A 20,388-nucleotide genomic window follows, 5' to 3' on the forward strand; every position below is an offset into this window, starting at 1 on the left:
TTTATTTGGAGTATGTGTATTATACTGAAAAGCATAAGAATAACACCTAGAAACATAAATATAAAAGTCAACATTTAGATAAATCGTTAACATGGTTTTCTAACTCTCCTACGTAAGATGTATTGTTCCTGGAAAAATTATGTTCATTTAAATTCGGGGAAATGCCAAGTTTATTTTCCAAATCGTCTGGAGGGTTTGGCATTGAATATTTCCTCAAATTCACTTTTTTTACTTTTTCGCTAAAGTTCATATCTAAAAGAAATCTCTTGTAAACCTTTAAATATGCGTTTTTTTCTTTTTCTTTCTTTTTTTTTGCTTTCTCAATTTTCTTTCTATTTCGCTCTTTCTTATAAAAATGTTCAAAGTTTGAAACAACAACCGGTACAGGTAGAGCAACTATGAGAACACCAGAAAGTACTGCTGCAGAGCCTACAATACGACCCCACAGTGTCACTGGCGCCATGTCTCCATAACCTACAGTAGTCATAGTGACAATACTCCACCAAAAAGCGTTTGGTATTGTGTCAAATTTCGTTCCTGCTGTGTCTTTCTCAGCGTAATAAGCACAACTTCCAAATATAAGCGTCAATACAAATAGGAAAAATAACAACATTATTAGTTCGTTGAATGAAGCTTTAAGAGTATTGCCAAGTATTTGAAGTCCTCGCGAATGTCTGGCTAGCTTAAAAACTCTCAGCACTCGGATAACACGAAGTATTGATGTACTTTTGTTGTTTGATGAAAGAGCTAAATCCAAATAAAATGGCAGTACCGATAAAAAATCAATAATATTTCCACTATTAAAGAAAAACGTCAGTTTATTTGGACAGGAAATCAACCGCAAGAAAAACTCTATTGTAAACCAAAAAATTACTGCATAATTTGAATATTTCATCCACGTGTAATGAACACTGCGTACTATTAACGTGCTATTATCTGCTTGCTTTATTTCTTTACTTTTAAAATCGGGAAGAGTTTCTATAACAAAAAGAACCAAAGAAAAAACTATTATAAGAACCGAAGCGATTGCAAACGCCTTCGCCGGTAAGCTTGACTGTGGATAATCGAGAAACTCCCATAAAATACGGAACGGTTTAAAAGATGGAAGGTCTTTCTCTATTTCGACGTCTTTTAATCCATTTTCAGTTTGCATTTTATCAATCATTTCACTATCTAGCTCAAAAAAGATCAACTCTTTCACAAATATATCGACTGGTATATTTGGCGCCCTTGCCATTACACCCCCCGATTGGTAATAATACAAAATGCATTCAAAAGAAGCTCGATGTCGGTCAAAAAAAAATTCTTTTGTTTTTGGGTTTCTAAACTGCTGTCTTTTTTCTGGGTCACCGAGTAAAGTATTTGGATACTTTTCTAATGTATTTCTATAAGTTTGAAACAATTTTCCAGCCACATTAATTTCTATGATTTCCCTACTTTCACACGTGGATTCGTTTTGTAACATTTCTAAACCTATAATAGCTTTATTTGTGTTGTCATCATAAAATGTTATCGAGTTTGTCATATTTGTTAAGAAGTCTCCACAATACAAAATCTTCTTTTTCTTCGCGAATTTGAAGTACTATATTTTATATAAACGCTTGATCATAATAATAAAAACTGAAAAAAGATAAAATTTTGATGATTAAAAAGGTATCATTTTAAAATAATAATAATAAATGAAAAAATACTCATTTTAAAATTATTCTTTGGCTCCCTTCAAACTCCCTAGTTTAAATATGGCTGCTTTAAATCAAAATCAACTATTTATAAAAACAGCATGGAATCCTTTAACGCTCGCGCGTTTTCAATTATGAAGGAAATGAAGTAAACTTTTCACCTCTGTGCAGGTTGAATTTCGAACCCGCTGTGTTAACCGATTCTTCAAGTTTTAAATGAATAGAATGTTTTTCATGACGTTTAAAAAAAACGAAAATCGTTGTTTATAAATAACTATAATCATATTATCATACTTTATCATTAACTAGTTGATGTTAAATTTATATACATTTGTTAGTAGTAGGTGGTGAACCCTTCAAAGTACCCGTTTTGGCTCCTCAATCAATAATTTAAAGTAACTTCGTGGAGTTACATCGTATGTTAACTGTACTAAGTATTGAGGCTACTTTATTGGATATTACCATTGCTGCTGAAGATCTATGACGCTATAAACTCTGCTGATGTAGATCTATGAAATTATGAAATTGTACTGAAGATCTCGAACACTACTATTATTGCTTAGCCCTAGAGGAATTTCCCCAGGACCAAGCAGTAATAATACTCTAAGATCTTCAGGGGGACTTTTGAAAATTTAAAATATCAATTATTGTCAAATATTATTGCTCTTTACTTAGGTGCTTTTTGTTCAATTCTGCAAATGTGGGACAAAACACTGATACTAGACCAGTCTATAGACCGATGAGTGGTGAAAGTCGAGCTTCGTTTAAAAATAAATGGAATTGAAATAGAATAAAAACAATGAAATGCTCTTTTTTTTAAAATATAAACCTTTTTTTTTGTGCAAATTTGTTAAAGATATTTTCATGCCAACTGGTTGCTTTTAGTAAATTTCCATGATCCCTTTTGTTACATTTCCCTGCACGCTTTTGTTACGGCACTTGATTTATTCTATTTTTAATTTAGTTATACAAGAAATCTTTTAAAACTTCTTATGTACCAGGTGGCTACAATCATCGCATACCTTTTTTTAAATTTCCCGCCAAAATTTGTAGATGCCTGTTGATGTAAATTTTCATTTGAATTTTGTAACTCAATATAAATTTCGCTGAAAAATGAAACAATTGGCCCTAGATTAACATAAAAAAATGAATTTTCAAGGAAAAAGAGAATCTATAGTGGCAATGTTAAAAGCTTAAAAACGACCTCTGGACATTGCTAGGATCCTAAAAGTTTCAAAATCAACTGTTTTCAATAAAAAACGTAATCTTGGAACATATGGAGCCACTGAAACCTAGAAGTAAAATCAAGACCTCTCTGTCAAGAGTTGATTTGTTGTTCTGGCAAAAGTCAAGAGCCAGAACAACAAATCAACTCTTGACAGAGAGGTTGAAGACCCTCAGACACGACAGATGCAAGAAAATCTTGAGTTCTCTAAAAAAACCCAGGGCAGTTCTTCTTTTTTCTGATGAGAAATACTTCACAGTTGACAAGACTTTTAATTGAAGAAATGACGGTTACATCTTAATCAAATCTGTTAGGGATGTCTCAGAACATATCAGGAGTGTTGGGCATTCAAAACATCCAAGTCAACTGATGGTTTTTGGACTGGTAGAATCAGATGGCAAAAAGATGCCTCTTTAATTTTGGATTAAGCTTAACACTGATAGATACCTTGACATACTACAACAATTTGTCCTTCCATGGGTCAAAGGCAACTATCAACACACATCTGACACAGCTTTTGTCCAAGATGGTACACCTTGTTATACCTCAAAATGAACTCAAATATGGCTTAGTGACAACCTCAACCTCTAGCCTTAAGAAAGGTGGCCTCCCAGCAGTCCAGATTTATATCTTTTGGATTAATCAGTCTGGACTGATGTTGAAGCAGAAGCTTGCAACAGCAACAGACTAGTTTGGACTCATTGAAACGTTCTGTGAAGTCAGCATGGAACAAGATATTAGAGCACTACATTAAGAAGACCTGCTCAAGATTCAGGGCGAGAGTTGAGGCTGTCATTCACGCTGAAGGAGGCCATTTTGAATAAATGTGTTCTAGTATTGGTTATGTTAATTTTTTCAGAAAACTGAATTTTTTAAAAAAATTTCCTTTCCGGTTTTTTTTGAGCTCGAAGTAAGTTTTTAAAAAGGTGCACGATAGTTCTAGCCACCCGGTAAAATACGAATTTCGGGTGTTTAGCTACTCACTAAATTACACTTTGTGTCACCATGCTAATAAAAGTCTCTTGATTACGAGTTAGCTACGTAAGTTCAAACAGTTATTTTTAATCTTTTTCAACTTCATCCTTTTTATTTTTTCTATCAACACTTTGATTTTTTTTTAAATTTTTTTTACAGTGACCGACTTTAACTTCTCTAACTTAAGTTATTAAGCTGAATAATCAGATCTCTTTAAGTCACATAAAGCAAGAAAGATAGGATTTTTTGATTACAAAAAGATAATTTTTTTACTTTTAAAAAAGTAATCCTACGAAAAATTCTTACGACTGAACAAATTCTCATAAATACTTCATATCAGCGAAAAACAAAGTTATGAAACAAACACAATTCTGTGAATGGCCTATTCAAAGCATTACAGTTTGCAAAGAATCTTCTGCATTTTGATCATAGATAAAATTATATTCGAAGCAATAAGATTTTCTGAGAGACGAAAAAATGTGAAAATAGCAAATAGTAGTTTTACCATCAAAAATTAAATCTGTTTGCCTCGATTTTCGTCTACGCATGGATTTTTAAAATAATGTACTTGATAGATTTTTATAGGCTTGCATCAACAAATTATAAAATCTACAACTTTAATGTATTTATTTTTACGACTCATGAACGTTATTTGAAGTAGCCGATCCAACTTATCTCTAGAGAGTTAACGGAGGCAAAGACGGAACAGAATTTTCGACATCTAATAGAAAAAAAACTTAAATGGCAGTGTTTATTCATACTAAAAAATGGGAAGGAGATTCTGAGCATAGCGACAGAAGTACGTTAAACCATACATTCGAAATGCAAGAAGAAGAATTTATTCGACATTATTTTACTGAAGAAATATTAAACATAAATGTTGCCGGAAAACTTTTTCAAACTTATAAAACAACACTGGAAAAATTTCCCAAGTCTCTGTTAGGCGATCCGGAGAGACGAAATCGATTTAGAAATCCAAAAACCAAAGAACTGTTTTTTGATCGCCATCGAGCGTCTTTCGAATCAATTTTATATTACTACCAATCAGGAGGAGTTATGGCGAAGCCGCCAAACATACCTGCTGACGTTTTTATAAACGAATTGATTTTTTTTGACTTGGGAGATGAACTTATTGAAAAGTTACAAATCGACTACGGTTTAAAGGAAAACGAAGTTAAACATGAGCTTCCTAATTTTAAGCCATTTCGTATTTTGTGGGAGTTCCTTGACTACCCTCAGTCGAGTGTATTTGCGAAAGTTTTTGCAATAGCTTCGATTTTTGTAATAATACTTTCTTTGTTTCTTTTTGTAATTGAAACTCTTCCAGATTTTAAACCTCAAGAAATTAAGTTAGGAAACACAACGTATATTCAACCCAGTGTCCATGAAACATGGATGAAGTACTCCAATACAGGTGTCATCTGCTGGTTTACAGCTGAGTTTTTACTAAGATTCATTTCCTGTCCGAGCAAGTTGAGATTTTTTATTACAAGCAGCAATATTATTGATTTTTTATCAATACTGCCTTACTATTTAAACATTATACTCTCAAACTTTCATAGTAAAGAAACCTCAATTCTCCGAGTAATCCGAGTGCTACGAGTGTTTAAATTAGTTAGACATTCTCGAGGTCTGCAAATACTCGGTAACACTCTTAAAGCCTCTTTTAATGAGTTAATGATGTTGGCGTTTTTTTTAATGGTGATGATTCTAATATTTGGAAGTTGCGTGTATTATGCCGAATACGAACATGAAGGAACAAAGTTTGTCACCATACCAAACGCTTTTTGGTGGGCTATTGTAACGATGGGAACTGTTGGGTATGGGGATATGTATCCAGAAACTTTATGGGGTCAATTAATAGGATCTGTAGCAGTTGTTTGTGGTGTTTTAACTATTGCTTTGCCTGTTCCTGTCATAGTTTCAAACTTTGAATACTTTTACACAAAAGAAAAAAGTAGACAAAAATCGCGACAAGCAAAAAAGGAGGAGGAGAAAAGGAAAGAAGAAAATATGAAAGTTTATAAACGTTTTCTAATTGCAGTCAATTATCCTAAGATAGCAAAAAATATGAACTTTAGAAAGCATTCAATTTCAAGAAAACCAGATGGTTTAGAGTTAAAACTAGAAACTTCTCCCCCTTTAAACATGAGCTATTTTTCGAACGTTAGCCAGTGTGTTTCTCAAGAGAAACAAGAAAATGTTTTAACCGTACTATAAATAATGGTATTCTTTGACTATCATTCATCAAACTTTATTATTCATTTTTTTAAAGGAATTTAATAAAGAAAATAGAAAAGCCACCATTTTTGGTCTTTTTAAAAATTTTTTGTTTTTTATTGCGGTTTAAACACAATAAAAGAATCGACAGAAGCAGAGATATTAAGTCTATAAATGCTGGGGTCCCGCCCCTAAAAAAAGTATGCCAATGAGCGCCAACGTTTGTATTCAATCATCATTTTATTATTTTGCAATTTTGTTTAATTTAATCTTACATATAACACCTTCCGATAAAAATAACAACCAAAGTGTAATCTTTATTCAAAGTTTTTTATACCAAAACTAATATAACCTTCGAGTTAAAACGACCTAATTGTTTGTATGGGAAAATGGGGTAATTGGGAATAACAAACTTAAAACCCTCTAAAAGAGTAAAAGAAAATTACCAATCAAATTTAATTGCAGCATTAATCTTACTAATTTACCAACAAAAAACGGAAATCAAAATTCGCAGAAATAGACTTTGTAATCAAAAAATTAAAGAAAGTAAAACACATTGACGTTCTTATTTCGCTGCAGAATATACAGTAAAACCTCTGTTCATTTTCTTCGAACACCATCATCAAATTTCTGACCCCTTTAAGATTAACTTGTAATTTTGTTTTTTTAGTTCTTGTGGTCTTTTTCATTTGAGTTTTCTCTTTTTTAATTTTCCTCTTAAACTGTCTTTTCTGTTTTTCCTCTTGAAACTTTATTGATGTGCTGGATAAAATCTTTATTGATGTGCTGGATAAAATCTGAGAATGCTTTTTGACGGGAAGATTGGTAATTTCAGCAAGAAGTAGGAGGAGCAATGTTAATGGTTACATCCATATCAGTTTAATTTTTAGGAACAGATGTGGCATTTTGACTCTAAGTGTTAATTAGTTCAGTCAGCTGCAGTTACACGAACGGTAGTACTCGATTCTTGAACTTAACTGACGTTAGATTCATATAATGGCATGTTTTCAAGGCGTTCTTCGTTTTTTTCTATATCAATATTGATAATTAATTCATCCTATTAATAGGATGAATTCCAGCCACTCTTAATCTACTGATAAATTGGCTTAAGTTGGGTGTTTTGTTGAATGAGTTTGGAAAAAATTCTCCAAATTCATGTTATTGAGTGATCCTTTACTAGGATTGTTAGCCATTTAGAGCTCAAACTCTTGATTGTATGCAATTTTAAGTGGGCTGAAGAAGGTCAAAGGTGGTTTTATTTTTGTGAAATACACAATGTAATAGGAAAGAATTAGCAGGTTGCGTTTAAGGCTAATGTTATTTTTGTGATTATCTGTTATTATGTGATTGTGTGATATTAATAAATTGCTATTAAAGCCTTTCAGCAAAAGTTCGCCTCTTTGTTTTGAAGATTAAGATTGGAATTATATAAATATAACTAGCGCTGACTCATCGTTTTCCACTTGTCGTTTTTGCTACTTATTATAAGTATTTGATGGCTGCTTTAGCCAAAGGAAGCTATTTACTCCAAATATCTTGTATTGCACGGCAAAAATTTTCAATTTCATATTTCGGTGTAGTTTTTCTTTCGTAATGTCTAGACAGTTAAAACAATTTCTAACGTTTTAATGTTTTTAAAGGATGAATTAACTAATAAGGGTAATTAGGAACGTTCACGTTTACCCCTCTTGACGTCGTTCCTTATTACCCGAACACAAATAAAAATGGCCGCTATTCGCAACATTATCTTCAGTAAAATTAAAGCTACATGGAATTTACAAACTGATGGCACATGATGCATAGTAACAAAATATGACATTTTTAAACTCAAAAAGATGCTTCTTAGATTAATTTCAATATTTGACAAAAACTGTTGCAATAGTACAAAATAATATTGTTTTACTCACCGAGAATAATATTGTCTTGCTCACATTTGATTTTAGAGTAGAAATTAGTTCAAGAAATATTAAAGACAAACTTGGTTGAATAATTCTTATTTTAATTCTTGTTGTTGAATTTTATTTAAAATCTATAATAGTATAGCTTAAAAAAAATTATTTAAAAGTTTCTTTAAAGTACGGTGTTTTTATGATTGTTGGTAAATGATGTATATAAATTTTTCAAAAGTGCAAAACATGTCTCCAGTTATTTTATCATTTTTTCTGAGGCTCCGTAAAGCTTAAATATGTAAATATGTCGGCTAAAACAACCAAAAATTTACTCCAAGTTTTTGTGTAATTTTGTAATCATGTGGATAAAAAAACGGCAAAAACTCAATAAATTTGATAAAAATTGTAAATAAGCATATTATAAGTGAAAATAATAGTTTTTTTGGTCAAAGAATTCAAATTTGTTAACAAAATTATTTTTTACGCCCATATATTTTTGACACGCATATGTGTTCACGCGCGCGTAAGTAATTGGCACGCATATGCGTTCACGCGCGCGTAAGTAATTGGCTGCACGCGTAAAAAAATAATCTTAGCTATTATTTTAGATTTTTCAAGCCAATACACAACATCTTGGTACAATACTATACTTGATATTTGCATGCTTCTGGCAGAATTATTATCATTTTTTCAGCTGCCACTATTGGTATAGCTATACCATCTACATAAACACAGCTTTAGCAATATTAATAGTAACAACTGAAATCAGTGAAAAAAAAAATTTTTTAGGATAGTATTTAACTTTTTCCGCTAAAATCCCATGCAAGAAGGAGATAAATATGTGTCCAAGGGCTAAGTTTTTGATCATTTAATATTGTTTATCGCTGAGGTCAGTATTCACTTTTAAATCAAGAGGTTGCTTTACACTCATATTTAAAGGAAAGCTTTTATCCAAAGTGTCTAACTTTTTTGAATTTTCTATAAAAAATTACTTCTGTACTTCTTGAAAAGACTAAAAATAGAGCAATGATGTTCAACACCTCACTCTTATTTTTTCTCTTTTGCTTCGCTCTTCAAGGACCAACCATTTTTATGGGGTTTTCCAGAACCAAAGTGGCTCCTTTTGTTGGTCATAAGATTTTCTTGAAGCCATTGATATTCTTATTTTGTAAATGAATCATAATTTCACATTGTTTTTGTTTTTTCTTTACTTTTGAAATAAATGTATCTAAAGTAGTCTTTATTTATGTTCTCTTTGCTAATTTCTTCAGTTTTATTTGATTTCGTTAAGTAAATCCTTCCACAATCCTAATTTATCCACTCCTATAGGAGTGGATAAATTAGGATTGTGGAAGTGCTCTTGTAAATGTTCTAATTAGAACATTTGGTGGAACATTTTTTAGCTGATACTTAAAACAAAAAAGTATCCATATATTCTATATTATTTTAGAGAATTCTTCTAATTTGAACAAAAAAAATCAGATTGCAATTTTTTTTTTCAATATACTTGAAATATATAAAGTTAAAAGATTGTCTTAAAAGTAAGTATAGACTTTTATTTAGATTAAAAAGTCTCCATTTTTACTAAATAAAAATTTCTCATTTTTCAGATTTCTTTGAAAATAATATTACAATTTTTAACTTCTTTTAACTATAAAATATAAAATGCAAGTTTTATGAAAAAACTGTTTTTACTTTATAAATAAATAATCATTGTAACTTATTACTATTAAAAAAAGGGCAATATAATTACAAAAAAGTTGTGAGGGGTTTATTTTTTTGTTGTTTTGAGTCACTGTGCGTCTGTTTACCATTTGAAGTGCTCTTGTAAATTCAAATTATCAGCCAAAAATGGCTTTTGTTTTTCTGAAGCTTTAGTATTCAGTTATTTTTAGAGACCGCCGATCCGTTACTGTTTATCGGATTGCGAATTGTGCACCAAACTATCTATGCTGAACGGTTCAAATTACTTACGGATTGATTTGATCCGAAAATAATGTATCGGAAAAAAAATCGTTTAAACTTTTTCGGATTATTTTTTCGGACTGCAATCCGATTCGATACTTTCGGATCGGATAGCAATTCGAACATTTTTTTCGAATTGAAATCCGAACCGATGTTATTTTTACGGTTTTATACGGATTCAGAATAAAAAATGCTTTTGAAATAAGATTCATTTTTATTTATTTATAATATTCAAATATACAATGAAACGAAATGATTTCTATGTTAAGAAATAAAAAAAAAAGAAGTTAAAATCACACTGAAAGTTAATCATTTTCCAAAATCATTTCCTGGCCACACAATGTCTTGAATTTTGCTAAGTTGCTTAGTGTTTTCTTTCATATATACCAACATCTCAACCTTTGAGATTGAAAGATTGGTTCTTCTACAGCTGTATATATTCCCTGCTGTTGAGAAAACTCTTTCAGATGTTGATGATGCAGCAGGTATACAGAGGTTTTTTCTGGCCAGCTTTGACATCATTTGGTAAATATACTGGTTTTGTTTCCAGAATTCCGGCACATTTGTACTTGCTGGAACTGATTTTGCATTTAAATACCCATCAACTTCAGCTGAGATGGCTTTCTTGGTGCTTGTTTCACCTCCAGGATTAATGTAACCTGCACCAAACACTTTCTTTCTCAGTTGTTCAGTGAAATCAAAATTGCTATCATCTTCATCATTCAACATTAAAGAGGAAGGAGTGCTTTGGCTAACCAAAATTGACTACTTCAATTTCCCCCCTCTTCCACAAAGAAAATGCCCTTGCTGTTAGGATTTTAAAAATGAGCAATAGAGAATTCAATATTTATCAGCTCCCCTTCGAATCTTTTGTTTAGATCTTCATTGAATTAGTGAGCAAGCTCTGATGACACCTCGGTTTTTGACTTGAAACAGGCCTTACATTTTGCCTTGTTTTCCTCCACCTTGTTGAAGAATTCTCAAATATTAGATAGCTTAGGCATCTGAAAAGAAAAAAAAATGAAATAACATAAAAATAGAATAAATTGGGTTATTTGAATTTTTCCTTAATATTTGTCTTAAAAAAAAGATATTTTTTGAGGCATGCATAAAACATTCAATAAAAGAACTAATTTTTTGCCTTAATTGTTGAAAAGAAAGTAACAATTTTTCAAACTAGTTTTTATCTCTATTTCTATTTTTATTTCTATTTATATTTAAGTAGAAGAAATATAACAATATAAACTTTTTTGGACCAATCCACTAATTGAAGCAATCCTCAAAGGAATTCGATCCACAAAAAAAAAAAAAAAAAAAACCCGCAAAAATTCAATTTGAAATATTCTTAACTTTTAAAGCAAAATAATATAACAATGCCTTACCGTAATAAATGTAAGTGAAGAATAGTAGACTTGATCTGTTGAACGAATTGTAGTAGGTTAATATTTCTAAAATAGGACTGATTGAAAATAAAAAAAAAATCCACTATTTATAGGACGCGCACATAATAAAAATGTAATTTTTTTGGACCACATCATTTAATGGTGACGCGAACGGAACACGATTCGCATAATTCGCTAAGCGAATTAAAGTTAAATTGATTGGTAAAAATTTTTCAGATTAATAATCCGAACAGCAAAGAGAATCTGCAAAAAAAAATTTCGCTATTACTCATGTAGTTTAAGGCCAGTCTCCGTAAATTTCGGGTTTGTTTCGTTTATCTGAGGGTGACGTAAAATTGTGCCGTTCAGATCCCGCGGGATTTTTCTAAACGTTTATAATAAAAGATGTGACTAAAAAAGTCCGACAAGAAAGTTTTCTTATTTTTTGAGTATATGTCATGAGTTCATAACATGTTATGAATTCGTATATAATATAATGATTTATAACAAACCACATTATTTATTATTCAAATCTGGAATACTTATTATTTGCAATAGATTTTTTAAATTGGATGTAAATTGTGTTAGTGTATTTTACAAAATTAGTGCTCAATGTTCAGAACAGAACATAGAAAATAGAAAGTGCTCAATGTTCTTAAAGAACAAGAAAATAGAAAGACTTCTTGACGATTCTGATAAAAGAGAAACTGGCAGCGTATATATATATATATATATATCTAAACAATATCTAGATAATCTAGATAATATCTAAACAAACAAAAAATCAATAAATAATTAACTGGATGATTATTCTTAAAACAAAATGAATAAAAAATTATGATGAATTAATATAATGATAATTATATATAATGACCACACGCTCTATTTTGTTTATTACGAATAACTTCCACCGACAGAAACCATTCTGTTTATGCGGTCATCAAAAAGCCTTTCAAAACAAAATCGCTAAGTATTACCGAGTTCTCGACACTTCATTGTATGTCTTTGAAAGAAATAATTAAACGTCGGATTTTCTACCCTACCTTCTTAATCAAAGTATGAAAAAACAATATAATTCAATATCGATGTCTTTTAGCTTGTAGATAACTAGAAAAGTTGTGCTTAACAATTTAAACTCTTATCTTTTGAAACATTCATCTTTAAGTTTAAGGACAATATGAGTCATCCACCATATTTTTGTCAATAACATTTTTTTCAACTTAGTCCAACTTTTGCTAAGTATTATTCAGCTTAGACAACAAATTTTCAAAAACAGTTTTTTTAAAAAAGAAGTTATAGAAGGTAGGACGAACTACCATAAAAATTTAGACTGGCCTTAAATCACCTGAGTAGTTCGTAAATTAATTTTCGGTTATGGTTTGTAAAATATTTAACGATCGGACTGTTTTAATCCGCAAAATAAGTCGGATTGACTTTTTGCGGATTTTACGAACCGAATCGGCAGTGCCTATTAAAAACCACCCTCTAACCTCCCCCTCATCACATTTTTTTCCCTTTTTAAACGAAAATTTAATATTCGTTGTCGCAGTTTTCCTAAATGTAACAGTAGCTTACTATTTTCATAACACAAATTACAGTTGTCGGTTTAATATTGCTATCAAAATATTGTGTTTATTACCATATTTTATACGGTAGAGCAATCAAAAAATTTATCATTTTACTCTACTGTATTAAATGTTTAATTTTTTGTTCTCTTAGTATCTAATTTTCTACTTTACAAGTAGGTTTTATAGCTTGAGTTGTGTAATTCTTTTTAAAAGTTCTGTTATTAGTTATGTAGATAAAGCAGTTATGCATATATCATTTATGAAATGGCCTGTTAGTAATTGACCATAGTTTTTAAGTAAAATTTATTATTTATATTTTAGAAATAATGAGGAATATAAAAAGAAAAGCATTATATATTCAACATAAAGCAAAAAAACAAAAGCTGGCTCATTATGCACAAAGGAAATTTGCTTCTGTTATTCCTGCAAGTCCCATAGCCAAGGTATATGCCTCTCCTTCTCAAAATTCAGATCTATTGAAAGTTGAAGACTTTATAGACTTTTTGTGTATGCGTGGCACTCCTATAATGCCTCAGGAGTTAGAAGTATTTGCAGAATCAGCCATAAATTTGCATGAAAAAATTTCTTTATGGCAAGAAGACTTTGGAGAAAAAGATGTATCAGTCACTGAACTTGTAAAGGTTTCATTTGAAAAAAGAGTTGAAGAATTATATTCTACAGAGAATCAACATTGCATGCTTGAAGCCCCTGAGTTTTGTGCCACTCTTGCTGAATTAAACGATTTTCTAGTCTTCATTAAAGACAAAGTGGAGGATCAAACATTGTGTATATTCTCCATTATCCCATCAGAGCATTTTGTTTTGCCTTCTTATGCTGATGAAAGCATTAAGGTTTCAACCAAAACCACTCATATTCATAGACTTAAAAAGTTAAATTGTGATAACAGTGTGAAGCTTGAATGCATTAAAAGGCAGTTGCAGAAAGAGAACATCACATTTAAAGATATACCAAAAATAGGATCATGCGAACTAGATTTGCCATTACTTTGTGACACTGTTGAACTATTTGGTGGGGTGGAAGCTGCCAGTAACCTGCATTGGAAATCAATAGCAGATCATTTGAGTATTCCAAAAAATGTTGGAAGAAGAATTGCAAAACTGGAGGACATTTATTTAAAGTATGTTCTCCCATTTACTGTGCTACCTAATTCTGAGAAAAAGAAATCCTATGACAGTGTTTTAGGGGATAAACAGTGTTTTATAGATATGCCAAATCAAATTGAAAATAAGAAGTCAATATCTGTAAACACTTTTCAGCGGATTGCAAATAATATTAAGTACATGTATTTACCCTTAGAATCAAATTCTAAGGAAACAGAAACTCTGTTTTGGAACCATGTCTCTGAGGGGAACAGGCAAGTATTAAATTTATTCAATTTTTAAATTGATTGGGAAAAGCAGGTTTAACACTTAAGTTAGTAAATCAACAAGAATAAAGTATTTTGTTATTATATTATTGTAATGAAAGTAGTAGAAGCATGTTTTATAAAAGTAATGAAAATATGGTTTGGCCTTTTTTCTAACAATAAAAACAAATTGTTAGCTGTAGAATGCATTCATCTTTTAGGCACATTGCAGCTCTGTCTGCAAATATAGGTACTTCACAAGTTCCATTTTCAACCGAAGTATCAAATACAAGCTTAAATCTTCAAGTAATCTTTTCTGCAAAAGATTCTATTTTAAAACATGTTGGAAAGATAGAGGGTTAGTATTGTGTGTTAGTGTTGTTTGCCAGCTTCTGTTAGTATTATTTTATACATATGGTGTAGTAGTATGCATCTTGATTCATAAATTGTCCTAGTAAGTCTCAAATTAAAAACTCTTTTTTTAGACTTAACTGTTCCAAGATTGCTTTATGAAAGTTTATTTTCGACTTCAAAGTGGACTGTACAAAGTAATGGTTTCAATACATTATCATATATTCATTTTGGTGCGGATAAGATATGGTATGTTGTTCCAAATAGTTTTGCCTCGCTCTTTGAAGAAATGTCTTCAAAAAGTAAAGGCTGCTTGTTAGAACCATCAGATATGATTTCAAAAGGTATACCAATAGTTCGTTGTGTTCAAAAAGTGGGTCAATGGATTGTTGTTACTGGTGGCTGCTATTATTTAAATGTATCTACAGGTTATTGTTTTTCTGAAACAGTTTGCTTTGCTACACAGTCTTGGTTTTCATCACATTATTTTCAGTTATGGGAGCCAACTCTTAGGGACTGTTTACCAATAAAGGTTTTATTGAGCTTTGTTACGGATAATTTTAAAAACAATTTACCAAGACATATCTCAGTCATCTTCATTGAAAAACTCAGAAAGTTCAAAGACTTAATAGAAGACACTCAAAAATCTGTGATGAAAATCGGCATTCGAGAAGGTAATATGAAATTAAAATGGAAGAATGTCATTACATGTCAAAGTTGTAATATGTTGTGTTTTCCGTTTTATGGACGTGACAAAGAAAACAAGGAAAAAACGTTTTGCATCATTGAAACTCTGAATATGGTTGAGTCTAAAAAGTTACCTGCTTCCAGAATGCTTTGTGAATCACTTGTTTCTATGAATGAAATTGAAAGAGTTTTACAGCGTTTAAAAAATAATAGTATTTAGTAAGTAGTTTCTGATTGTTTATTTGTCCACAGAACTTATAGCGAGTGTTTAGCGCGATCTCAGTCACCTATTATGTCTTTTCTGTTATTCAAGTTCTTGAAAAAAATAGGAAAAGATGCAAAACTTGTTAAGGTATTATCGATGTGAACTCACTTAGGTAAAGTACCACCCCTAACGATTAGACTTTGCAATATTTTCTAGGATTATGATTAACTTATTTAGAATGTAAGTGATCGATAGTTTTTCTCTTGCTTATTCAAAATAATGCAATAATCGAGGAAGTAATGGTGTAATAATAAATTTGATAAATCAGCTTCATGATATTAATAACAAATAACATAAAATCAAGAATATTTGTTGTTGGTTTTTTTTTTTTGAAATCGTAGATTCCAAAGAAAATACAATTCATAATGAAACTGACATTATTTTGCCGCTTTTGCTTCTAGATCGAAAAATCAGTTTTGAAAGAACTTGTCAGATATACTTTAAGTTCATTTGACTTATTCTAAAATTTTTATCATTAAGTATTTTGGTTCTTTCTTGTTTCTGTAGTCCTAATGATCATTAAAAATGATAAGTTCATTAAAAATGATAAATTCTTAGAGATACCAAGCAGCCTATTATCCAAAACATAACTTCTGAAGTGCAGCGCACAACTCCTAATCTATGATTTGTAATTTTTTACACTCCTTATTAAAATCTTTTTCGAAAGACTCTACAAAATGTAAGGCATACTAGCAGTTTTACTAGTTATTTTCATTCAAATCGTTATGAAAAATATACTTTTTAGAGATGACGCTTTTGTCGTAATTTATTCGAAAGTTAGCCAGGGAACCTTCAATGAAAGAGCGAAGTGAGCGCTCAAAAGTGTTTTAATAAAATCTTAAGCTTATATATGTAAATTATTGTAAAACAAACTACTAATAATATTGAAATCAATTTCCACATAAATAATGCTCCATTTGATTAAATCTTGAATTTTGATCCTCACAAGTTGATTGGTTTGTAGTTAAACATCTGCTCTCTCCTATTTTTTCAGGGTTGATTCGAGACCAGTAGAGTTTATATTTTGAAGCTTTTCTATAACATAAATATTTCTTTTTTTCTATTGCTTGTAGTTGTTCGTTCATTTCAAGAGGCAAACACTCCATACCTGAGCGTAGTTCTTTAAAAGAAAGAGAAAAATTTTTCAAGCAAAGTTAAGTCACGTAGTATCAATAATGAAAATAAGTAACAAGAAGAAATAAGAAAAATAAATGACAGGAAGTTTCGTGTTTAAAATAGAAATGTTGACCTATAATAGTAATATATTATGATAAATACCATAATAAAAAGCAAAACAATTACTTTGATCGGACAATAAAAAATTTGGGTCTTGAGCAGTTCTTTTGTGGCAAAGAAAGTTGTGAAATCTATTTTTTGTGCAAGCTTGATTAATAGCATTATCGTTTATTTTAATGCATTGGCATCGGCATTCTTTTTGACTTGGTTGAGTTAGCTTGTTATTGCAACACGATTGCTGATTGGTTGGAGTCCATTTAAAATCCATCGGCCAACAAGGAAAAGCTAATAAATACGCATTAAAACAAAAGTTAAAAAGGAAATAAACTTAAATTTTGTACAAGCCATAATATTAGAATTTTAAAGAAATTGGTGTTGTAAACTTGTTTTAGCATTATAAAATGTAATTAAATTCATTATTATAAAAGCAAATTTAAGGACTCAATGAACCAAAACAAAAGACCAGACGAATTAAAACAAACTGCTAAAAGATAATTTTAAAAAGGAAAAAAGATTGCCAAGTATTTCACAAACAAGAAATCAAAGAACTTAAGACACCTTGGTTACAGCTCTTGTTAGCCGGATTCAAACTTTGATGCAGCGTATTTTGAGATTTATAAGGTTGTGTTACTGACACATGTTTACTTGGGGATGTTGTAGTTGTCAATTGAACTTTTTTTGTGTGTTTCTGTATAACTATTGGATTGGTAGTTGCAAAAATATTTAGTAGCGAACGTTTGGTAGTTAAAGTAGTGTCCCCTCCAGGGCTGCTAGTTGGCTGTTGACTAGTTTTAGACTCCTGACACTATTTTGCCGATAAATGTAAAAAGTAATATTAATGTTAGACCTTCTAAATCAAAGTTGACATTTAAATAAGAATTTGTTGAAGTATTTAGAAGTGTTTATTGGAATTGAGTAAAAAGAATAAAAAAAAAAAAAAAAAAAAAACGTTTAATTTAATTAAAATGTTTTACTCTAAAAGCTTTGTTTAGCTGTATCAAATCAATTTGACTAAATCCGTGACGTTGTCCAAGATCTTCTGGATTCACTTCTTTGTTTTTTGGTTCAATAGTTAGTCCACCGTTCTTTGAAAAAGCCATGGAAGGATAATGCATTATACTTTGATAATCATAACTAAACATGAATTTAAAATATTTAAAATGAAACAATCCTCAGGATTTTAAAAATGTTAAATGTAATCAAAAATATCCTTTTGATCATTTATCTCTTTCGCATAAAAATAATTGATAATATTCTCTGTTGCTTAACATTTTATATTTGCTAAGGGGAATGCTTGTTTTTGAGTAACTCATCTTAAGCAAGTAACCCTATATACAACTTACGGTTCATCGAGGTATCCAGCAACACCTTCTTGGTACTTTAAAAAATTCATGGCCATTTCTAAAGACAAACAAGGCAATGCTATCCTTTCTAAAAGTCAAAAGAAAAGCTTCAAGTACAACGGACAGTTATTTTGAATCTCTAGGGAGCAAAGGTAACAAACAAGAAGCCGACGTATTTTTATTAATATATACGTAAACGTAAGTTCTAGATGAGTTTATTCAAATAACCGGCAGTTCACTGCAATTTATAAATGGCATCGATTACTCTTTTAACGAGTCATCATCAAATAAATCTTTTAGAAAATTAGCATGTTTGTTTCTTTCAATAAAAAATGTTTTGAAGCCCTTTCTATGACATACTTGCCTGGATAAATATTTTCAAAATTTATGTTAATATAATCGTCTCTATCTAATCTCGTATGTTCGTGAAAGAAGCCGAGGGCATGCATTAGCTCGTGGATAGCAGTTCCTTAAAAAACAAAGAAAATGATAATAATGTTAAAAACAAAGGCAAACTCAACCATTTATTTTATACGTCACTAAATATTGAAATCTTTTGGGTTTTTTTGTGCATCTACATAATAATCAATTGAGGTTTTTTCTACGTTACTGTAGATAATATTCAATTGAGGTTTTTTCAACGTTACTGTAGATAATATTCAATTGAGGTTTTTGTGCACATATATCTATGTGTAATCAATGAAAAAATCTGACAAACCTTTCCACAGACAATCATCAGCTAAACTAATTTCTTGCTTTCCCCCAACTTTACCGACATATGAGTAACATCTAAGCGATGCAAGTTTAACAAATTAAATACAATATATATTTATAGGGAAATTTCATGAGTAGCATTATTCTAGAAAAGAAAATATTCAGCTAAAAGAAGCCTTGGATTAAAATGCTTTACCCGATCAAAGATTTGAAAGATATGTAGTCTTTTTCATTAGTTCTTGGAATGAAACGGACGCACGTAAAGTTTTCAAAGTCGTTAATAGCAGCCTTTACTACTTCCTTCAGTTTGGTAGCTAAAAAGAAAATAGTACAAGATGTCAAATTGTACAATATAACCTTACAACTTTTTAATTCCATGTATATTTAAGAATGTGTCACTTTTCAGCACGTGCTATCAAAAGCTAATAAAAGAAGTTATTAAATTTATAAGTATTTTATGTGTCTTTATAAGATTTACAATAATATTACATGTATTTTCTTCAAACTCATAAGGAATTTTAGATGTTTCCCATGCGTAGCCACTGACTTGCAAAAAATCTCTTGTTACACTATCTTGTCTCGCACGGACATCCTCGAAAAATTTATTTACTTTGATGTCCCCCTCTAAGATCATCCCATCAGGAGCTTTCTTTTGCGCTAAATGAAGAGCTTTAACGTCAAAAAATTCCAAAATGAGCGTCATTAAATGTAAAAAATCTCTAAACGATGATATTACTCATAGCTAAATTTTAACTGAAATCGTAAAGTTTAATCTTCAGCTTCTAAATGACAAATTTACTTACTGCTTTCTTCGGCTTTAAATACAACTTTAAGTTCTGCTTTTGATTTTGGGCAAAAAACATCTAAGAAATGAACACGTAGATCAACCATGAACAGCTGTGATGTTCAATCAAATATTTAAATAGTGTATAGAGCATTGTCTATGTTTTATTAGTTGCTGTTCCAGAAGACAACACTAATAATATCCTTCCCAGGGTATAACAATTAACATTATTCCCATAGGGTTTTAAAACAATCGGGACACTATTTCTAAGAGGCACGATTGATTTAAAGTATTTCAATTTTTTTAAAACTTATAAAATGAACAAAAATATATATTTGTTTGATTATCTTTAAAAAATTCACTATTTACTAATTTTAATTACCTTGACCAACAATTGGTCCTAATACAGTTTTATTTACTGCTCTAGAGCTAACAATACTAAAGTTATAATGAACTGCTAATACAAAAACCTGGAAAATTAAACACGCTTTCATTTTTAATGCGACGAATAACATTTAACTCAGTTTTCTGGCATCTTTTGCTGTAATAATTAAACATTATTGTGCGCAATTTCAAAATGTGCTCAACAGGAGGTGTAAATTTAAAGTAACGGTGAAAAACAAATATTTATGAAGTGTTACCTCGATGTTAGACACATAGACAATGCCTATTGAATAGCCGCGTAGAAACAGATTAATATATCGCATGTAAGGTTCTAGGACAAAGATGGTGTAGATAA

The 20,388-nt window shown here is 30.6% G+C and overlaps 4 protein-coding genes across 5 annotated transcripts; 2 read left to right on the forward strand and 2 right to left on the reverse strand.

Moving 5' to 3' along the window:
- LOC145181921 (shaker-related potassium channel tsha2-like) lies at positions 1-1,687 on the reverse strand. Its single transcript, XM_080057117.2, has one exon. It carries the CDS (start codon positions 1,523-1,525, stop codon positions 68-70), a length of 1,458 nt encoding a protein of 485 aa, XP_079913243.2. The 5' UTR covers positions 1,526-1,687; the 3' UTR covers positions 1-67.
- Positions 1,688-4,304: 2,617 nt separating this feature from the next.
- LOC145182019 (shaker-related potassium channel tsha2-like) lies at positions 4,305-6,204 on the forward strand. The gene has a single exon (XM_080057249.2). It carries the CDS (start codon positions 4,621-4,623, stop codon positions 6,097-6,099), a length of 1,479 nt encoding a protein of 492 aa, XP_079913375.2. The 5' UTR covers positions 4,305-4,620; the 3' UTR covers positions 6,100-6,204.
- Positions 6,205-13,225: 7,021 nt separating this feature from the next.
- On the forward strand, positions 13,226-16,784 carry LOC145181708 (protein Jumonji-like). Of its 2 annotated transcripts, none has more exons than XM_090100389.1 (4): positions 13,226-14,278; positions 14,491-14,627; positions 14,755-15,526; positions 16,646-16,784. In XM_090100389.1, the coding sequence occupies exons 1-4, from the start codon at positions 13,230-13,232 to the stop codon at positions 16,728-16,730; spliced, it is 2,043 nt and encodes a 680-aa protein (XP_089956515.1). In that variant the 5' UTR covers positions 13,226-13,229; the 3' UTR covers positions 16,731-16,784. The 2 variants fall into 2 exon arrangements, with proteins under 2 accessions (XP_089956515.1, XP_089956516.1); XM_090100390.1 differs by having other exon boundaries at positions 13,226-14,041.
- LOC149883083 (uncharacterized) lies at positions 16,411-20,192 on the reverse strand. Its single transcript, XM_090100392.1, has 11 exons — positions 20,032-20,192; positions 19,669-19,728; positions 19,355-19,522; positions 19,062-19,179; positions 18,870-18,940; positions 18,516-18,620; positions 18,152-18,209; positions 17,783-17,942; positions 17,367-17,613; positions 16,875-17,093; positions 16,411-16,692 (listed from the first exon to the last, which is right to left on the reverse strand). Exons 1-11 carry the CDS (start codon positions 20,162-20,164, stop codon positions 16,463-16,465), a joined length of 1,569 nt encoding a protein of 522 aa, XP_089956518.1. The 5' UTR covers positions 20,165-20,192; the 3' UTR covers positions 16,411-16,462.
- Positions 20,193-20,388: the final 196 nt, after the last annotated feature.

The sequence above is a fragment of the Hydra viridissima genome, unplaced genomic scaffold, assembly GCF_058129835.1.
Source record: "Hydra viridissima isolate aposymbiotic clone 2 unplaced genomic scaffold, HvirCarnegie_v1 scaffold_10, whole genome shotgun sequence".
Taxonomy (NCBI): Eukaryota; Metazoa; Cnidaria; class Hydrozoa; order Anthoathecata; family Hydridae; genus Hydra; species Hydra viridissima.

Bases quoted from the DNA above. Each gene is read 5' to 3' on its own strand.
- LOC145182019 (XM_080057249.2), top strand. From the start codon at position 4,621: ATGGCAGTGTTTATTCATACTAAAAAATGGGAAGGAGATTCTGAGCAT.
- LOC149883083 (XM_090100392.1), bottom strand. From the start codon at position 20,164: ATGTTATTCGTCGCATTAAAAATGAAAGCGTGTTTAATTTTCCAGGTT. The intron at 18,621-18,869 runs GTTTGTCAGATT...TTGTTTTTTAAG, and splicing joins TGATGATTGTCTGTGGAAAG to GAACTGCTATCCACGAGCTA. The intron at 16,693-16,874 runs GTAATTGTTTTG...TTTCTTTTAAAG, and splicing joins TTTTTTATTGTCCGATCAAA to AACTACGCTCAGGTATGGAG.
- LOC145181708 (XM_090100389.1), top strand. From the start codon at position 13,230: ATGAGGAATATAAAAAGAAAAGCATTATATATTCAACATAAAGCAAAA. The intron at 14,279-14,490 runs GCAAGTATTAAA...TTCATCTTTTAG, and splicing joins CATGTCTCTGAGGGGAACAG to GCACATTGCAGCTCTGTCTG. The intron at 15,527-16,645 runs GTAAGTAGTTTC...TATTGCTTGTAG, and splicing joins TTAAAAAATAATAGTATTTA to TTGTTCGTTCATTTCAAGAG.
- LOC145181921 (XM_080057117.2), bottom strand. From the start codon at position 1,525: ATGACAAACTCGATAACATTTTATGATGACAACACAAATAAAGCTATT.